Raw genomic sequence first — 20,340 nt, forward strand, 5'->3', positions numbered from 1 at the left:
TCCGTATCCTACTAAAATCACTCTGAACACTAGTCCTCCACAGGGGTGAGAGGAGAGGATCAAGGAAGGGTGTCAAAACCCGTGTTGCTTGACAAAGTCCCATAAGAACATGTGAGAAACCCCTCATTGTCAGTTGAGAGTGGCCACCCTGGAAACTGTCCTCAGTCCTGTAAACTTGGAGACCCTCCCTTCAGGTTCCTTGTGTTTTACTGTGAATAAACGAATGAACGAATGCTGCAGAAGCCCACGTCCACTCCCACGGCACACGCTCTCCTAGCTCCATTTGTCACCAAGTATCTATTAGGCATTTACCAAATGCCCAACTATGCTAGGCTCTAGCGATGTGAAGATGGGTTGGTCCCTCGACTCGGGGTACATGTAGTCCTGAAAATAGACATATTCAATATCCCGTGGAAAATAGGACACAAGTGTGCCAGTATCCCACGGGAGCAGGAGAAGGGGCTGCCTGCGAGGGCCACAAAAGGACAGGGATTCACTGAGCGCAAAAGTGAGGGAAGGGCATTCCAGGCACAGGTGACGGAGCGTGCAGAACCTCAGTCTTACAACAGCATGGCAGTGTGTGGAGGGAATGAAAGCAAAGGGCATGCCCAAGGCAGAAGTGCAAGGGGGCACGATGCAGCTGGAAAGAGACCCCAATACTGTGCTGAGGGTCGTGGGCTTTCTTCCATCTGAGCCTCAGAGGAGCACCATGTCAGCTGTGAATTTCATATAAATCATTCTGAAATTCCATTGCAACTGCAGAGGGGAAGATGGGCTCAAGTCACAGAGAATAAAAGAAGGAAGATAAAGAAAGAAGACAAAGAGAAAAGGGGAGGGAAATGGGAATGGAGAGGAAAATAAGACGTGACAGGGATAGTAGACAGCAAGGGGAATTGGGGGAAAGGAGAAAATATGGGGAGAAATTGGGGCAATGAGAAGAGGGAGAGACAGGGGTCTCAGCATATAGCAGGAGGCCATCATTGCAGGTCCCTCTGGACGGTGGCACCCGCATCACCTGCTACTCCTGCCCTTGACACTGGACACCTATTGCTGTACCAGCAAAAAGTTGGACTACTTATCTTTTCAAACTTCAGAGTCTATTCTTGAAATGACTTGACTTGAAGATTTGCACCTGGGTGAAGGTCCCTGATGTTAGACATTTACTTTGGACCTTGAGAGGTGGAGGTCAATTTGCAGTGAAATCAGCCAGAAGGCCCATTTGATATTCAAAGGTACTGGATTTCCTCATTACTGTTCTTTGAGAATGAGGGATGCATTCTCGGCTTCCATGCAGTGGACACGATTCAGGGTAGCATCAGCACTCAGGACTTGCCATGTAGCTGTTAGTTGAGCACAGACACGGGCTCAATGTGTGTGTGTGTGTGCGTGTGTGTGAGTGTGTACACACGTACACATTCCCTACTAGACAGCAAGCCTTGTGAGTGTAGGGATTAGGGCTGATGAATTTAACTCCAGCACTTAGCTCAGCACCTGCCATACTAGCAAATGCTCAGTGAGGATTTCCCACATGGCCACTGAGAACTACAAAAAAAAAAAGAAAATGGGAAAGAAAATCTTGTTTGATTAAAATATGAATTATGACTCTCACAAGTTTTCCTTTCAGTGGGTGACTACAAAAAAAAAAAACCTCCCTTTGTTCTTTGGCAGTTTTCGTAAGATGGGCTTGACATCTAGCAATGGTTCACTAATCACATACTTATCCTTTTCTTGTTGTTTTTGTTTGTTTGTTCGTTTGTTTTGAGACGGAGTCTCACTCTGTCGCCCAGGCTGGAGTGCAGTGTCGCGATCTTGGCTCACTGCAAGCTCCGCCTCCCGGGTTCACGCCATTCTCCTGCCTCAGTCTCCCGAGTAGCTGGGACTACAGGCACCCGCCACCACGCCCGGCTAATGTTTTTATATTTTTTAGTAGAGACAGGGTTTCACTGTGTTAGCCAGGGTGGTCTTGAACTTCTGACCTCGTGATTTGCCTGCCTCAGCCTCCCAAAGTGCTTGGATTACAGGCGTGAGCCACTGTGCCCGGCCAACATATTTATTCTTAATTAAAGCATCTACCTGTGTTACACAAAACATGCAATATCAAACGTGAACTATTCTACAGGAATAATAAGCTGGAAAACAGTATTTACCAATACCTTTTACTCTTTTTGAACTTATAAGGTTGCAGTCCAACAAAATATTCTATCAGGTGGCTCTTCACAACAATTTCCTGTTCTAGCCTGTTCCATCTTGCAGAGGAAGCAGTTCCCTGGGCCACGGTGAACGAGCTTCATACAGTCTAGGAACTCATACTTGAAACACACACTCTAGTTGCATTACACAATGCAAAGAAAATTTGTGCCAGAGGAGTGCATTTCCAAAAGGGCACAACACAACTGAAGTCCTGTATTCCTGGAGTATGCTCTCTCTTTTTCACTGTCCATTTTCCTCACTCGGGAAGCCCTGGTTACCAAGGAGAAGAACTCTAATGAAAGGGATGAAAAAAGCAGAATAAAAAAGGTTCTGCTTCAGGACGCATAAGAAAAAATTTCCTAAGAAACTAATTTTAGGTAGAAGAATTTTATAAAATATTCAAAAATAAGATAATTTTCCAGTGGATATGTTGTAGTCATCCAAGACAGCCTTGAGGCCATGAGAAAATATAGTCAATACAGGGAACAGGCAGATGGAGGATGTTGTGAGGACGGGAGGGGGGATCAGCACTTTCTCTTCCCCACAACCTCCTTCACCTGTCTCCTCCAAGCCCCACTCTGTCTTGGCAATAGTGAAGCTTGCGTTGGACTGATTTCTGTTTGTTGTTGTTGTTGTTTTGGTGTGGAGGCAGATGGAGTTTTGTTCTTGTTGCCCAGACTGGAGTGCAGTGGCACAATCTCGGCTCAGTGCAACCTCTGCCTCCGGGGTTCAAGCAATTCTCCTGCCTCAGTCTCCCGAGTCGCTGGGATTACAGGCACCTGCCACCACGCCCAGCTAATGTTGGACTGATTTCTTATGAGCCTTAAGCCCTCCTCAAATCCCTTTCTCCCTGGCTGCTTTCTTGAGTTACTGGTCAGCCGACAACAAGCCCCACTCCTATAACTTCCTGCCACCCCAACAAAATTGGGACCCAAAGTAATGGCTTGGATTAGTTATGTCCTGTCAAAAATTAACTTCCAAGGTCCACCCATTACTATCATTTCATGAAGGAGAGATTTAGAAGCTAAAGTGTAACTTAATTGCTCAGATAGCAGCACTCTTTTAATGGTGCATGTTAAAATGGAGGAAAAAATGAAATGTAAAATAATTCAGCCTGATAATGGAGCCTCGTATATTCACACAGCGACCTCTATTTAGGGTTTGGCAGGAGATGTGATGTGGATATCTTCGGGCATAGTAGAGGGGAACGGAGGAGAAACAGATTGCCTGCTGATAGCATTAAACTGTCAATTTACTCACAACACATATGCCTGAGCCATCCTGGCATCGATTTGAATGTCCGTTGCAATTGCAGGGAACACACCGTCCGGTATACAAGCCTTTGTGATCCCGATAATATCCAGGGCTACAACCCTATTTTTCAAACAAAGTGTTTAATCAGTACAAAGAAAGAAAACAGTTACTATCCAAAGCACGTGACACCTCTCACTGTGAAGCATTCACATCATTTTTATTTTTTAGAGACAGGGTCTCACTATGCTGCCCAGGCTGGAGTGTAGTGACTATTCACAGGTGTGATCACAGTGCACTAGAGTCTCGGGCTCTTGGGCTCAAGCAGTCCTCCTGCCCTCAGCCTCCAACGCAGCTGGAACCAGAGGGACATGCACCACTGAGCCCAGCTGAACCATTCGTTTTTCAAACCTTCTTTCCTTCAGTCAGTGTGAATATTTTTAATTTCAACCACCTGTCACGTCCACTTCTTTTTCTCTCAAGCTCTTTGGTTTTCATGCCCTGGTGGGAGTGTGAGACGCATGGTGGGGAAATGAGGGATAGGGCACATGTGGAGGTGGGGGGTGAGAAGGGGCTCCTCTCTTCTCACAACAACTGTTTTGAGGGCAGGTGGAGAAGGTGGAAATGGACGAATAAAGAGAACTGTCCTTAGAGGGGAGGACATCTAAGCAAATCATTTCAAGTCCAAATTATCTTTGGGTAGCCATTTTCTTTCCCTAAGTGTGGGTCTGGGCTGGTGGTGGGGCAATATAGGAGGAGGAGTGGGCTGGGGGGAATAGGAGTCTTCACTGAGATTTAGACAATCATGCCACAATTAGGGGAGTCACTTCATTGCCACTCACTGGTCCATGGGCAACAGAGAAGCCAGGGGAGGGGAGTGTGCATGAGGTTCCCATACAGGACTGCTCACGAACATCTGGTCCACACTGAACACACAGAGGCTCAGCCTGAGGGACTCTCCTTGGGTTGGTCGTGTTTCCTCATCAATCTTGATTTGACTATTTCTATCTCCTGTGTATTCTCTCTCTTCAGTATAATACAGTTATGCATTTTCATCTGGATGAAAAGAAGTACAAGTTTCTTTTCATGAACTAATATCTTTTTTTAAAGGATTCTAGTTAAGAATTCCTCCAATAGAAAAAAAAAAAAAGCAATTCTTCTTATACCAGTCATTAAAATTATTTAGATTTCTGTCTTTAAAGGAAATTATAGACATTGTCCTTTATTTTGGCAGAGCAAATCAGTGCACAGATTAAAATCAGATACTGGCTGGTTGTGGTGGCTCAAGCCTGTAATCCCAGCACTTTGGGAGGCTGAGGACGGTGGATCACTTGAACCCAGGAGTTCGAGACCAGCCCGGGCAACATGGTGAAACCTCATCTCTACCAAAAAATACAATTAGCCGGGTGTGGTGGCACATGCCTGTAGTCCCAGCTACTAGGGAGGCTGAGGTGGGAGGATTGCTCGAGCCTGGGAGGTGGAGGTTGCAGTGAGCCACGATTGCGCCACCACACTCCAGCCTGGGCAACAAGAGTGAAACCTGGTCTAATAAATAAATAAATACTGAAATCAGATATTGTCCCTAATTTGTTTCTCTGATCTCCTATATATCCTATCTTGAAAGCATCAGGAAAATGATTTCAAGATAAAGGATAGCCTTTTATTAAACCTTCTTTAAATAGCACATATGTCTGTAAAATCAGAAACTATACTCAAAGGAAATCTTGAAGTGGACAGTCCATTCTTATTCATTCATGGCCATAAAGGTCTCTACCTGGTCCAGTGGAAGAAAGAAAGAAGCCACCTGACAGGAGAGAGAGGCAGAAGCCTCATGTGCTCCGGGAGTACAATCTCCCAGGTGTTGCTACAGCCCCTTCCAAAATTACCAATGAATACACATCATGCACAATAAGACCATAGTTTCCAATATAATATTCCTTTAAGCTATTAGGAACCATGTTTAGGGCAAAGAGTACATTGCAAATAAATAGATTATGTTGTTATACGAATAGGCTTGTCTAAAGGAGAATCAAAGTATGAAAGGAATGTTCTTTTGCTGAAAGCACAACTGAGATTTACATGTGAACGAAATGCAGCCAATGATGGTGTCACTGTATCTATTATACAATCTGTCCTAATAAGTGGCAAGTAACTTATAATTATCGGTGTATATCACATTACCTGCTTACAAAATAATCACATTTGGTAAAGAGCAAGTTATTCAAATAAGCAGATAGATCTGGTTAGTTTATGACAACACACCTGAGTAGAAGCCTTAATTAAACATGCTTTGGGGGAGTATAGTCTATCCTGAGTAAAACTAAATCACCCATCTTAATTTGCTTTTGATTACAAGCAGAAAATACACTCTGCAAGAGTTACATATCATGTGACTCTCTGAGGATTTGTCAGTTACTAAAATAGAATCATTTTTTCACCTCTTATAAAGCAAGCAAAACCACATTCTACAAAAAAATCAGTTCAAGTATTCAGATTATATTGAACACTCACTTTTAAATGAAAATGAACGTGTTCTAATACATTATTTCAATAAAGGGGTTTTATAACTAGTTAACATGATGACGTTTTATGTTAAGTTTTCCAGTAAATGTTGTAATACAAATTATATAAATAAGATTATGTCCCTAATCCAGTTTCCAGGGCTATATCTGTAGCCATAGGATCTATTTCTCTGTAAGAATACATGTAGTATCCGGGAAGTTTAAAGAGAGCAGAATTTCTTGATGTTTCCTGCCTGGCAAATGGAAGCATGTCTTTGAGGAATTATGCAAACTTTGATCACTTTTCTTAAGCATTGCATTTCACTCTCATTTTTTTCCCCCGTGGGTAAATTTTCTTCCAAGTAGCATTTGGAAAGCTATAGGCATTGGACTCTTTTGTTCTGAGGCTTGAGATGGTTGGTCTCTAAAGGGCATAAAGTTTGATTGTATATTAACATCCCGCAAGCATTCAAGCTCTTAACTGTCTCAGCATTTCCAGGTGGGCTGATGTTAACGGGGTTTGCGGTTAATAGCTCGGGAGAGCAATCTGTCAGGCACTGTAATAAACACTGCCAGTCAAGGCGACTGGGAGGCCATCAGCCCCTCCTCAGTCCACCCATTTACTCATTAGTCACCGTAACTGTAACTTAAAATGTCACAAAGCTGGAAACTCTTCCCCATCCCAAACCAAAACTTAAAAGGATGTTACCTGGCTGGGTCTAAACTCCACATAACTCGCTTGCAGTTGACTTTGACCGGGAGGCTGAAGAAATGGCACCCTTTGCTGCTGTGAACTGTAGCCCAGACACTGCCCCAGGGCTGCCCCAAAGATCCACAGCCATCCCATGCTGCGGGCTGACCGCCTCACTGCTGGAGGCATCCTGGTTCCTGGGTGTCCGCTGGCTGCGCACGAACCTCTGCCTCTTCCTCTTATACCTGCCCTTCCTGCTCAGTGCCCGGGCCTGCCTGACTCAGGTAAGGAAGGCTGTCTGCGGCAAGCGCCCCACCTTTAAACTTCACACATGAGTCAGCCTGTGCCAGAGTGCACATAACAGTCCCGCAGGTAAGTGCACCGCTCTGTAATTCCTGTGAGGTGGGGCGGGCATCACCTTCCACCCACCTCACCCTGCAGACGCCCTAAATCACAGGCTGAGTCACGGGCAGGGAACACGCCCTGGGTAGGAGGGTAGAAATCCAGAGTCCCTCTTTTTCCCTCGGGCTATCAATTTTAATCAGGCTAGAAAAGAAACGGAGGAAGGGGAACAATGTAGGCAACCTGTGGGCTAAATATTACAACTTGGGAGTCCCCAGAAGACCACGGCAGGTCAGATTTGTTTTTGCAGGTTTACAAAGTGGAAACTCGTATGTGCAGATCACCTTGGGGTTTTCGGCTACCAGGGGGTGAGGAAAGAAAGTGAAAGGTTTTGTTAAGCCTACGTACTTATGGATGTATGGAATACATAGAATGACAATGTTTGCTACTTTTACTAATCGTGCTAACATTGTGCTTTCACCCTGATCTTTAAGAAAAGACATATTTATAGCCAGAGAAATTAAATAATTTCATTTTATGGCACATTTTAACCATCTGAAGACAGCTCTGGTTGACTGGACCTCAAACAATGAGAGTCCTGCTGCAAGCCAGAACATAACGTCCTCTAAGAAATCCAGGATATTCTCTGGAATTCAACTCTACTGGCGGGTTGAGAGTGGGGTGGAGGGAGGCTTCGGATTAGAGAAAGGTATAAGGTCAGTTATTGGGAAAGCAGGGGCTCAAATACTAACTGGTGAGCTCCTTCATTTTAAAAATATTTTGTTTAAAAAATTGATAAATAATAATGATAAATATGATGGTGTGACACATGCAACGTTTAGTGGTCAGATAAGGTAATGAGTACATCCATCATCTCAAACATTGATCATTTCTTTGTGTCAGGAACAGTCAATACCCTCCTTCTAGCTATTTGAAACTACAGTATATTATTTTCCTACTCTGGATTTCTCTAACCCTCAGCATCTATCGAACTCCTGTAGATTTCCTATGAATTCTGAGACACTGATGATGTCTTTTTCACATTTAATTCCTGAAGGGAGTCTAGGTAAGATCTAAGACAAGCCCTGCAGAAACTTGAACAGAGAAACAATAGACAGACGGCCCCAAACCATCCCGCAGTGCTGGACAGCAGCCAAAAACAACAGCCACAGGAGTTCCCTACCGGAATGTTGTGGATGGGAAAACTTCCTACCTGACAAGAGTCGCCAGCGTAGGCAGGGGGGCAGGCACACATTTCCACAGCATATGCTATGCGTCCACTTCCTGTGGCAGAGGCTTCCTCTAGCCCCACCTCACTCAGGGTGAGCCTTTGAGTCTCTGTGAAGTAGAGGCCTTGGATGCGCATATCTGCCAGTCTAGACAGCACTGTCATCAGCTCCTCCCTAGACACCGGGGCACGGCTGCTGGCATGTCTGAAGTTTCCCTACACATGGAAACAGAAAGGCAGGGTCTTCCTTAGGCAGGCGCACTTCCAGGGGTTCCTTAGAGGCAGACGCCCCAAATGAATCAAAGAAAAGACACTTAAAATGCATAGGGAGAAATGAAATAAGATGGGGAAATACCTGTCTCCTGGAGTATTTACATTTAGAAGTCAGACGTCCTGGGTTATTCCCATGAAGGAAGGGAAAAAAATGAAGGCAGGGAATAAGGGGCAATAAAATGAAATAAAATTCCCAGTGTCATACTTGTTTTTAAATGTGCTTTTGTTTGTGCAAACATAAGGTGAGTGAGAAACAGGGAAGGAAGGCATATGGAAACCGAGTGAGTCATGCAGCTCAGGTCATTCATTAAACGGACACAACGGTGACAGAAAATACAATCTTTTCTTGCACAAACATTTATATTACTTTATTTTAACTTTTATTGTGGTAAAAAACACACAACATGAAATTTACCATCTTAACCATTTTTAACTGTACAGTATTGTTAACTATAAGCACAACGTTGCACAACAGATCTCTAGAACTTACCCAGCTTGCAAAAGGGAAACCCCATACCCATTGAACAATTCCCTTTTTCCCCTCCCCAGCCCCTGGCAACCGCTATTCTAATTTCTGTTGCTAAGAATTGACTATTTCAGATAACTTATATAAGTGGAATCATGAAGTATTTGTCCTTTTGTGACTGGCTTATTTCACTTAGCATAAGGTTCTCAAGGTTCATCTATATTGTAGCCTATGACGGAATTTCCTTCTTTTTTAAGGGGGAATAATGTTCCATTGTATAACTCTATATATACCACATTTTTCTTTGTCTGTTCATCTGTTGATGGACATTTGGTTGCTTCTCGGCTATTGTGAATAATGCTACAATGAACATGAATGTGCAAATATCTTGTCAAGATCCTGTTTTTAGTTATTTTAGATATATATCCAGAAGTGGGACTGCTGGAGCATACGGTAATCCTACTTTTAATTTTTTGAGGAACTTCCATAATGTTTGCACAGTGGATGCACCATTTCACATTCCCACCAAAAGGGTCAAAGGGTCACAATTTTGCCACACTGTTGTCAACACTTGTTATGTTCAGTTTGGTAATTTTTTTCTCTCTCTCTTTTTTTTTTTTTTGAGACCGAGTCTTGCTCTGTCGTGCAGGCTGCCAGGCTGGAGTGCAGTGGTGCGATCTCAGCTCACTGCAACCTCTGCCTTCTGGATTCAAGTGATGCTCCTGCCTTAGCCTCCCGAGTAGCTGGAATTACAGGCACGTGCCACTACACATGGCTAATTTTTGTATTTTTAGTAGAGACAGGGTTTCACTATGTTGGCCAGGCTGGTCCTCGAACTCCTGACCTCATGATCTGCCTACCTTGGCCTCCCAGAGTGCAGTGACTACACGTGTGAGCCACTGCACCTGACCTAATTTTTTTTTTTAATGTCTTTTCGGTAGAGATGGGGTTTTGCCATGTTAGCCAGGGCTGGTCTTGAAACTCCTGACTACAGGCGTGAGCCACCACGCCCAGCTAATTTTTTGTATTTTTAGTAGAGATGGGGTTTCACGGTGTTAGCCAGGATGGTCTCGATTTCCTGACCTCATGATCCACCCACCTCAGCCTCCCAAAGTGCTAGGATTACAGGCGTGAGCCACCATGCCCTGCCTCCAAAAGCCTGCCTTTTTAACCTTCATATTTTGTTGCCCTTGTTGAACTTAGTTTTTACATCTCTTAAATAGGCACAGTAATACCTAATGTCTTGGGGCTATCATTATAATTAAGGTAAATTAAATGATACAATATATATAAAGTGTACAGCACAGTGCCTAGCAAATGGTAGCTATTACTAACATACAAATATGATGCTTATATAATTTTAATTGATATTTTAGCAACTTAAGGAATAATTTACATACAATAATATTCCCTCATTTTAAGTGTACAATTTGTAATAAATTTATGGAAGCATGCAATCATCATCATAATATAATTTTAGAACATTTCTATTACCTTAAAAAGAACCCTTGGGTCAGTTTGTAGTCACTACCCATTCCCACCCTCAAACCCAGGCAACCACTAATCTACATTCTGTCTCTATGCATGTGTCCATGCTGGACAACTTATATAAATGCCAGCTTAATTTCAATCGTATACAAAAACTTTGTTTCTATTAGTATCATTCCCTCCTCTTGTATGCTACTATGGTACAAATTGCATCTTTATACATTGTGTGCCATTTCCAGATGGCTGCAAGGCTTTGAGTAATTTCCAGAGTTCTGAAAACATTGATTCTGACCTCTTTTTTCCCTTTTTGCCAGTTCTCTCATTGCTTTTATGGAGGACAGAATTTTCAGAGATTCTCTATCATTTTACTGATATCACCTGTCTCACATAAATAGAATCATGCAATATGATATTTCTTTGGTGTCTTATAGTAACTGTCAATATTTTGTTTCTTTTATTGCCAGATAGTATTCCATTGTATAGATGTACCTTTTCAGAAACATTAAAATATGTCTCCAAGTTCAAAGTACTCAAAAAGTCTCACCTAGAGGTACTGGACATATTTAATAATATAAGTGGAACACTACTTTTTAGGAATAGTTGTAACCAAATAAGTATAACAAAATGTTTTATGATCTGATGAGCTTTCCTTTATTTTGCCAGTATTACTCTTATGTCTTTGGATATAAAACATTTTCATAGCTTTTCTATTCATTCATCCTAAGCATATGTTGAACGTTAAACAGGTCTCAGGCACTGAGGGAGACCTGAGGATGACAGGGAGCTATGTCACAGCATTTACAAGCTCACAGGTTTTTTGTTTGTTTGTTTGAGACAGGGTCTCACTCCGTTGCCCAGGCTGGAGTGCAGTGGCGTGATCATGGTTCACTGCAGCTTCAACCTCCTGGGCTCAAGAGATCCTCCCACCTCAGCTTCCCAAGTAGCTGAGATTACAGGCACACCCCACCATGCCCATTGAATTTTGCTTTCGTGCAGGCAGAGTTTTGCCATGTTGCCCAGGCTGATTCACGGGATTTTTAAGATAAGGATAATTAATTGTGAAATGGGAGAGAAAGTATAAAAGGGCTGGACAGATGGAACCAAGAAAGCCACATGAGCATCAATCACTCCACATTTTATGTAATTCATATTTCGAATCTATACAAGTTGGGTATCTCTTGTCTGAAATGTTTGTGACCAGAAGTGATCCAAATTTCAGAATTTTTTTTTTTATTTTGGAACATTTGCATTGTATTTACCCGCTGAGAATTTCTAATCTGAAAATCTGAAAGCTGAAAGGCTCCAATGAGCATTTCCTTTGAGTGTCATGTGGGTGCTCAAAATATTTTGCGTTTTGGAGCATTTTGGATCTTGGATTTTCAGATGAAGGATGCTCAACCTGTATATATAAACATATTGATATAAATAGAATCCATATTTTAAAATTCTCAAAATGAGTAAAAATCATGATTGTCTGAAATAATTAAGTCATAAAACAGAAAGGACCATTCCATGGTTGCTCTTCCTTTACCTCGACCACCTGCACTCGCCCGTGATGTAGCCGGTCCGGCCGTGGGGTGTTTGTCTCCTCATAGATGACGGACATGTGCTGACCCTGTTTAAAGAAAATCATGAATGTGTTAGTGCCTTCACTGGGATCTTTCAAGATGTGTAACTGATCTAAGAAAACATTTCTATGGTCTACATCACATGACATACCTGACTTTAAAAAAATAGTTCAGAATTAACTATTTTTAATAAAAATATTAGTGACATGGAAACAGAATAATTATAGGTAATACAGTGTCTTTTCACAAACGGGAAATCAGGAAAATTGCCTTTGCCAAAAATAGCTTAAAAAGATGCCTTTGCCAAAAATAGCCAAAAATAGCTTTAAAAATTGCCTTTGCCAAAAATAGCTTAAAAAAATTGCCTTTGCCAAAAATAGCTAAGCAAAAATAGCTTAAAAAAAAAGATTTTTTTTTTTTTTGGCGGGGACGGAATCTCACTCTCTTGCCCAGGCTGCAGTGAAATGGTACAACCTTGGCTCACTGCAACCTCTGCCACCCGGAGCCAATAGATTCTCCTGCCTTAGCCTCCCTAGTAGCTAGGATTACAGGTGCTCACCACTATACCCTGCTTATTTTTGTATTTTCACCATGTAGTTTCACCATGTTGGCCAGGCTGGTATCAAACTCCTGACCTCAAGTGATCCATCTGCCTTGGCCTCCCACAGTGCTGGGATCACAGGTGTGGGCCACCGTGCCTGGCAGAAAAAAAAAAATTTTTCTTTATGCCTTGCAGTCAGTGCAGGAAGTGCTGTTTTCATGATTGCCCATCAAACCAGCCTGTGGTGGGAAGAAAGTGCTTTGGTGGGTGGGTTACTGAGGAGGGCAGGGAGGGCAGAGGGTTGGCCCAAGCAGGGAGCTGCAGGCTGGCATGTGGAGCAAGAAGTTCCCCTGCTGCCTCCCACTGTGGGACCCAGCCTCACTCGCTCTCAGCCCCCAGCACACCACATTATGGCGGCTCACATGTGCATCCAGCACCCTACTGCATCAGCACCCTACCATCAGCAACCCTACCGCAAACACACACATGTCCCAGCTTTTCTGCTGTAGCACCAAACCCTAAAGGGGTTTGGTATTTCGTTAGGGCTGGTATTTCAGAAAGAAGGCCATTACCTAGGATCACGTATCATTTGAAACCTTAATCTAAGAAACATGCCCTAGAGGCTCTTAATTACAGTGGATTAGAACAAAGCAGTAGGGAAAATGTTTCGTGAGCCCAAATTATTTTCCATGTTTGAAGGTAAAATTAAACAGAAAATGTGGTCATTACCTTTCAGTGAATTCCAATGGTTTGCCTAATAAACTTTGGCAGTAAAAAAAATAGGCGTGGCCTGAACTACAAGATGCTCTGCGAAAACATGAAACTTAAATACAGCACTGTTGTGACTGTGTTTTTACTGTGTAGCTATTTTTCCTTAGACTATAACTCTAAAATCTTTGCTGCTTTATCTTGAAGACATTCTGCAAAGGTTCCTTGGAGTTTTTAAAACAGTTCAGTAGATTTGCATACCAGTAGAAACAAAACACAATGCGGTAGTGCCTGAACACAAATATCTACCAAGAATATGCTGTGATGAGGTGTGTGTGACTTGCTGGTCCCTGTATACAGTGCATGACATGAGAAAAGCCTTCGCGAAGCTATAACTACATCACATTAATCACACCCCATAAACCAGAAATGGAGCCGGCTTCAGGCAATGGCACCCTCCCCTATGTTTAGGGCATTATGCCCTGTGTTGTGGGGAAAGCAAAGTAGGATGTGATACTACCCTTGCCCTCAAGGGATTTTCTAGACTGCCACTCTGGATTGTGTGCCAGGCACATCGTGTGTGGATGTCGTTACTTCCTTTCTCAAAACACAAACATCCCTTCAATGGTGGGTGGACTACTTGAGGTCAGGAGTTTGAGACCACCCTGGCCAACATGGTGAAACCCCATCTCTACAGAAAACACAAAAATTAGCCGGGCATGGTAGCCCATGCCTATAATCCTAGCTACTCAGGAGGCTGAGGCAGGAGAATTGCTTGAACCAGGGAGGCAGACTTTGCAGTGAGTCGAGATCATGCCACTGCACTCCTGTCTCAAAAAAAAAAAAAAAAAAAAAAAACAACCCTATTATAGCATCAAACCCTTCCAGACTTGTTTTCAACAACTCTGCACACACTGATGATACAACCCCATTGGACTGGCATCCATGAGCACAGCCTCCTGCCCTGTAGCACTCCTGAGTCCTGTTAGCCTTAGTCCCTGCCCCTGGAAGGGCACTTCTCTTCTTATGCCCGTTCTTAAAGACTTAGCTCAAAATGAACCACAAAGTCTTCTAAGGGCCTCTCAGACCACATGACTCCCATTCCCCCTACCCAGAGCCCAGCACTGAGAGGGGCCCGTTTGGACTCTCCTCCAACAGTTACCATTCAGTGGATTGGAGTTCCTGGCATATTTCTCTAATCTCCCCTCCTTTTGAGAAAAGGGGTCACCTGTCCTTTACAGAGTCCAACGATATGATCTTGCCCCATGGGAAGGATTCAAAGACATTTATGAAACAAAATTGAAAGACAGAAACATAAAACATATGTAATATGTGGCTGGACATGTGGCTCACGCCAGTAATCCCAGAGCTTTGGGAGGCTGAGCAGGGAGAATTGCTTGAGCCTAGGAGTTTGAGGCCAGCCTGGGCAACATAGTGAGATCCTATCTCTACAAAAATTAAAATTAAAAAATTAGCTGGCCATGGTGGTGTGTGCCTATAACCCCAGTGCTTGGGGAGGCCAACGCAGGAGGATTGCTTGAGGCCAGGAGTTCAACTCCAGCCTGGGCAACACAGTGAGATCCTATCTCTACAAAAATAAAAAAAGTAAAAAAAAAAAAAAAAAGTTCAACATGAGGCAGTAACTTGTGAGAGGCAAAAGCAAAATATAGTTAAGTATTTTGGAGGCAGAGAAGAGAGAAACCATTTGGTCAGAGGAAGCAGGATCCTGAAAAGATGCTACATGCTCTCAACTGTCATTTAGTTTCTACAAAATATTGGAAATGATCTAATCTAAACTTTGTGTAGGCCACATATCAAGATGTCCTAAATTTAGATCAGCACCAACTGCAACCGCCACTTCCTGCCACTTAGGTCATGCTCTGATACCTACAGTGAGCTGTACATCTGGCTTCTTTTCCAGAAGAACCATGTCGCCAGGCAAGCCGAAGGACTTGGCTTGGTAAGTGAGGTAGCCACCATATGAAGAAACCTAAAACGGAATTAATAGTATCAATAGCACAAGCATTAAAAGAAACAATGTCAGTATCAACCCACATGAAAAGTACTTAGGCACACAAAGCGTGGAAAGAAACACACTCGACCTGTTAACAAGGGTTGTATCTAGGGGGTGGGGTTGAGGATGGTATTTTTTCTACTTTATGCTATTTTTAATGTCATCTGAAATGTTTAGCACAAACATGATTGAGTTTTACAAGCAAGAAGATACCTTTATTAAAAAGAAAAATAAGGCTGGGTGTAGTAGCTATAATCCCAGCACTTTGGGAAGCCGAGGCAGAAGGATCACTTGAGGTCAGGAGTTAGGGACCAGCCTGGGCAATATAGCAAGACCCTGAATCTACAAGAAACATTTAAAAATTAGCCAGGTGTGGTGGTGTATGCCTGTAGTCCCAGTTACTCAGGAAGCTAAGGTGGGAAGATCGCTTGAGCCCAGGAGTTTGAGGCTGTGGTGAGTTATTATTGTACCACTTCACTGCAGCTTGGGCAACAGAGCAATACCCTATAAGAGAGAAAGAGAGAAAGAGAGGAAGGAAGGAAGGAAGGAAGGAAGGAAGGAAGGAAGGAAGGAAGGAAGGAAGGAAGGAAATAATAGTCATCTTCCTTTTTTTCTAGATGATTACTAAACGAAAATGTTTATTTAATCCACAACTATTCTAGGAAATCTAGGCCATTGGTTTCTTTTTTAACTGAGAGAACTGGATAATATCTATCAGTCATAAAATGAACCTCTAAAAATAAATTTTCTCCAAAAACAATTCTCCTGAAAGCAGATGGTGAACATTTCCCAAATTATTTTGAGTTCTGCTGGGTACAGTAGCCATGGCTGACAACTCCAGCAGGTGCACAGACCTCTGTGTTGCTCAAGCAGCATGATGGTGTTGGCGACATGGAGTGAATGGTAACAGTTTTCTGACAGCTACTTCACACCTTGGGTCCTGACACTTCCCAACCTCACAGTAAAACATAGTCAAGAAGGAAGAAGTGACAGAAGGATGAAAATCACAGGCGAGATCACCTCTGATTAGACAGAACAAAATAACCTATAGGAAAATGCCAATAACTTAGAGGAGGCAGGGGAACAAAGCTACGTTCTTCTAGGATCCCATTCAACAGAAGCTTTTCCTTAAAGTCTGTAACCTGACAAAGCCTTAGAGCTTTGATCTCCAAGCCTGGAAGTATTCCAAGGTAATGTCTTAAATTATTATTGTGATTAAGTATTGCTTTTTTGATGGGCTTAAAGTGATTTTTAAAACATGGCCTCAAATTCTTTGCACTCCTGCCTTTAAGAGGTGGGGCTTAATTTCCCCTCCTCCTTTTTGTTTTGCTTTTTTTGAGACAGTCTCACTCTGTCACCCAGGCTGGAGTGCAGTGGCGCAATCTTGGCTCACTGCAACCTCCGCCTCCCAGGTTCAAATGATTCTCCTGCCTCAGCCTCCCGAGTAGCTAGGACTACAGGCACTCGCCGCCATGCCCGGCTAATTTTTGTATTTTTAGTAAAAACAGGTGTTTCACCATGTTAGCTAGGCTGGTCTCAAACTCCTGACCTCAGATGATCCGCCTGTCTCAGCCTCCCAAAGTGCTGGGATTAGAAGCGTGAGCCACCAAATTCTCCTCCCCTCGAGTGTGGGCTGGGCTTAGTGACTCACTGCTAATGAATAGAATAAAGGAGAAGTGAGGGCATGGCAGTTCTGAAATTTAGGTTACAAAAACACTGCAGCTTCTGTCCTGAGCTAGCACGCGCATGCTTGCGCTCTCTCTCTCTCTCTCTCTCTCCCCCCCCCCCCCCCCACCCAACCCCCTTACCCATCACCCATAAGCTGCTTTGGGGGAAACCAGCTGTCATGTCATGAGGACCCTCAGGTAGCCTATGGAGGGTCTCGTGTGATGAGAAACAGAGGCTTCCAGCCCACAGCTAGCCAGAAGCAGAGGCCTGCTAACAGCCATGTGGGTGAGCTTGGAAGCAGATGCTCCAATCCCAGGGAACTACAGCCCTGGCTGACATCTTGACAGTAACCTGGGAAGACTCTGGGCCATCCCCTCCTGAATTCTTCATCCCAGATAATCATTATTGCTTTAAGCTGCAAGGTGTTGGAGTAATTTGTTACATGACAATAGATAACACATGGGCCCATCATATAGCAGTAAAGAGGAGTATTAAGTGAGAGAGTAGTGGGATCATAGGAGACAGGCAATATTTCCCACACTCAGCTGTCAAAACCCACAGTCCTTCATCCAGAAGACAAAGTTAGAGACCTCAGGCCGAGGCCCTAATAGTTTACTCCTCCTAATGTGAGAATATGGCATCCCCTGAGGCGGGCCCTGTGAAATCCACCCGTTAGCAAGTTCCACCCTTGCTAAGAAACATATGTCACCTGATGGTGTTGCCACATGAGGCCTGCGTTTCTGTCCTCATAAAATTGTGGAGGTGGCCAGCCTCTGGCATAATAACTCACGCAGCAAAGGAAGAGCAAGTGGTTTGTAAGCTCCTGAGGCGTGTGTAACTAGTGCGATTCTCCTTAGGAAAGCCGAACTGCCACCAGATCCTGCGTTTCTTTTAATAAGCTTGTGAGTCACTTGTCAGCTTTTGTTTTCCTAACAAAGAGGCTTTCTTCTGCCTTCAAATAAAGAATTCTCAGCACTGGCATTGAAAAGCATGCATGTCCCATTTGCAATAAATATTATTTAAATGGCTATTTCTCTGGAGGAAAATTCTTTGGCATTAGGTAAAAAATGAGAAAAACATGGTGGGCGATTTCCTTTGCTGGTAGCTCATGCGTGGCAAGGGTGGGGCGCAGTGGGTGCCTGCTCAGCCCCTCACAGCAGGAAGCAAGGTCTCTTCTTCATTTTTAGTTCAGCTCATTTCTGGAATGTGAGTAACCTGAACTGCTGGATGCTTCCTTCCAGATTTCCAGGAAATGATGCTCACACAGCAATAGCAGAGGGCCACTGAGGGCCCAGAAGAACAGCAGGACATCATTACCTTGTCCCCCAAGTAGGACGCGGGTGCGACCCAGGACGCGCTGTGGACAGTTGCGGGCAGCTCCTGGAGATCCGCCACCATGCTGTTGCTGCCCGGGTTGAATGAGACGGGGATGTCCATTCTGTCTGCCGTCTCCAGGCGCCAGCCCAGCATATCCACAAACTGGAAAGAGGGAGAGAAGCAAGGGATGAAAACGTCTTGGTCGTGGCACCCCTGGTGATGGCTGCATGATGTATACAGAAAGCTTCACGGGCAGCCTCCTTGCCTCAGAGGCCTCCTTCATGCATCTCCTCCTCCACCTGCCCTCCCAAGCCGGAGCCCTGTCTCACCCATTGCCACTGGGAGTTCTGGGAAGGCAGTGGCCTTATGTATGTGGGATTTATCTTTGTCACCCAGCACACATCCTGGTTCTTGACATTTAGTAGGTGAATAATGAGTGTTCGAATAATAAAGAAATAAATGTATGAATAAAAACTAGGACCATGGCGCATTTAATGGAAGGTCCTTATAAAGAAAAATGTGATGTGGAATTCAGTGGCTTGCTATATTATTATTTTTCTTTAAATGGAGCATCAGAATTAAATCGTTTCCTGGTCACAAAGGAAGCCAGTTAATTTTGAGGTTAAAAAAAAGAAAGAACTGACCAAGCATAGGGTTGGATTAATGCTTTCTGGTTCCCAGGGGAGAAGAGACTTCAGAGCAGATTTACAAAGTATTTTTTTTTTTTCAATTACTAGCTGCACTCCTTTTAGGAGACAGGCAGTAAAAGATATGAAATAGGCAGGCAGTAAAATATATAAAATAGTCGTTTTGGGGCCAGGCGTGGTGGGTCACATCTGTAATCACAGCACTTTGGGAGGCCAAGGTGGGCGGATCCCCTGAGGTCAGGAGTTTAAGACCTGCCTGGCCAACATGGTGAAACCTTGTCTCTATTAAATACAAAAATTAGCCAGGCATGGTGAGGCGTGCCTGTAATTCCAGCTACTCAGGAGACTGAGGCAGAAGAATCACTTGAACCTGGGAGGCAGAGGTTGCAGTGAGCCAAGATCATGCCACTGAACTCCAGCCTGGGTGACTGAGCGAGACTCCATCTCAAAAAAAAAAAATCTGTTTTTGGATACTTGTTGGATATAAGACATGACTCACACAAAGAAGGCAAGCATGAGGTTACTGGTTCATGGAATAATGAAAGCAAGAAAAGTTTTAGTTTCATTGAGTTAATTTTTAAAATGCCCAAAGAAGGCTAGGTGCGGTGGTAATCCCAGCGCTGTGGGAGACCAAGGTGGGAGGACTGCTTGAGCCCAGGAGTTTGAGACCAGCCTGGGCAGCATGGCAAAACCCCGACTCTACAAAAAATGCAAAAATTAACCAGGTGTGGTGGTGCATGCCTGTAGTCCCAGCTACTCAGGAGGCTGAGGCAGGAAGATTGCTTGAGCCCTGGAGGCGAAGGTTGCAATGAGCTGTGATCACCCCACTACACTCCAGCCTAGGCAACAGAGACCCTGTCTCAAAAAAAAAAAAGTAGCCAAAGAAAAGACATGACAAAATAGGTGAGAAGGAAAGCGAAACAGAAAGAAGTAAAAATGAGAAATGAGGGATGTGATATTGTGACATAATGAGACACAATGAGAAATACTGATTTGGCTATTACTACCAGTTTCTGGCACAGAGTTCCTAAAACCCTTGTAATTTCCTGAATGAGAGGAGTGATAGGAGCATCTTTTGCCATAATATTTGGTCTTAGTCCACAATTCCTGACGCCAGAGCTTCTAAGACCCTTGGACTCTCTGATGTGGTAATAGTGTCTCTTTGTGTGCTAATGAGATAAGTGGTGGCTGGGTCCTCTGGGCAGCTGCAGGATGAGGGCTTGTAGCCAGGAAGACCAAGGTAGGCTGAGAGGGTTGGGACTTTCAGCCCTACCCCCAACCTCTGAGGAAGGGAGAGGGACTAGAGACTGAGTTAATTATCAATAGCTAATGATTTAATCAATCACGCCTACATGAAAGAGCCACCAAAACAAAACAAAACAAAAAAACCCTAAATGCTGGTTTGGGAGAGCTCCTGGGTGGGTAAACACGTCTGCATGCCAGGAGG

At 43.7% G+C, this 20,340-nt stretch overlaps 1 protein-coding gene across 4 annotated transcripts in view; it reads right to left on the minus strand.

Moving 5' to 3' along the window:
• Positions 1 to 20,340, minus strand: part of LAMA3 (laminin subunit alpha 3) — a 271,772-nt gene that overhangs the window by 75,916 nt on the left and 175,516 nt on the right. For 2 of the 4 annotated variants that reach the window (XM_023207778.2, XM_023207777.2), the window contains exons 35-39: positions 18,247 to 18,408; positions 15,139 to 15,237; positions 11,962 to 12,045; positions 8,189 to 8,419; positions 3,451 to 3,564 (exon numbers count right to left, since the gene is read on the minus strand). In XM_023207778.2, coding sequence (XP_023063546.1) covers positions 3,451 to 3,564; positions 8,189 to 8,419; positions 11,962 to 12,045; positions 15,139 to 15,237; positions 18,247 to 18,408 — 690 coding nt within the window. Of the gene's footprint in view, positions 1 to 3,450; positions 3,565 to 6,651; positions 6,842 to 8,188; positions 8,420 to 11,961; positions 12,046 to 15,138; positions 15,238 to 18,246; positions 18,409 to 20,340 lie in introns of those variants that run through there. The other 2 variants (XM_023207780.1, XM_023207779.1) reach the window with 1 other exon arrangement.

Source organism: Piliocolobus tephrosceles, chromosome 18 (assembly GCF_002776525.5).
Source record: "Piliocolobus tephrosceles isolate RC106 chromosome 18, ASM277652v3, whole genome shotgun sequence".
Lineage (NCBI taxonomy): Eukaryota > Metazoa > Chordata > Mammalia > Primates > Cercopithecidae > Piliocolobus > Piliocolobus tephrosceles.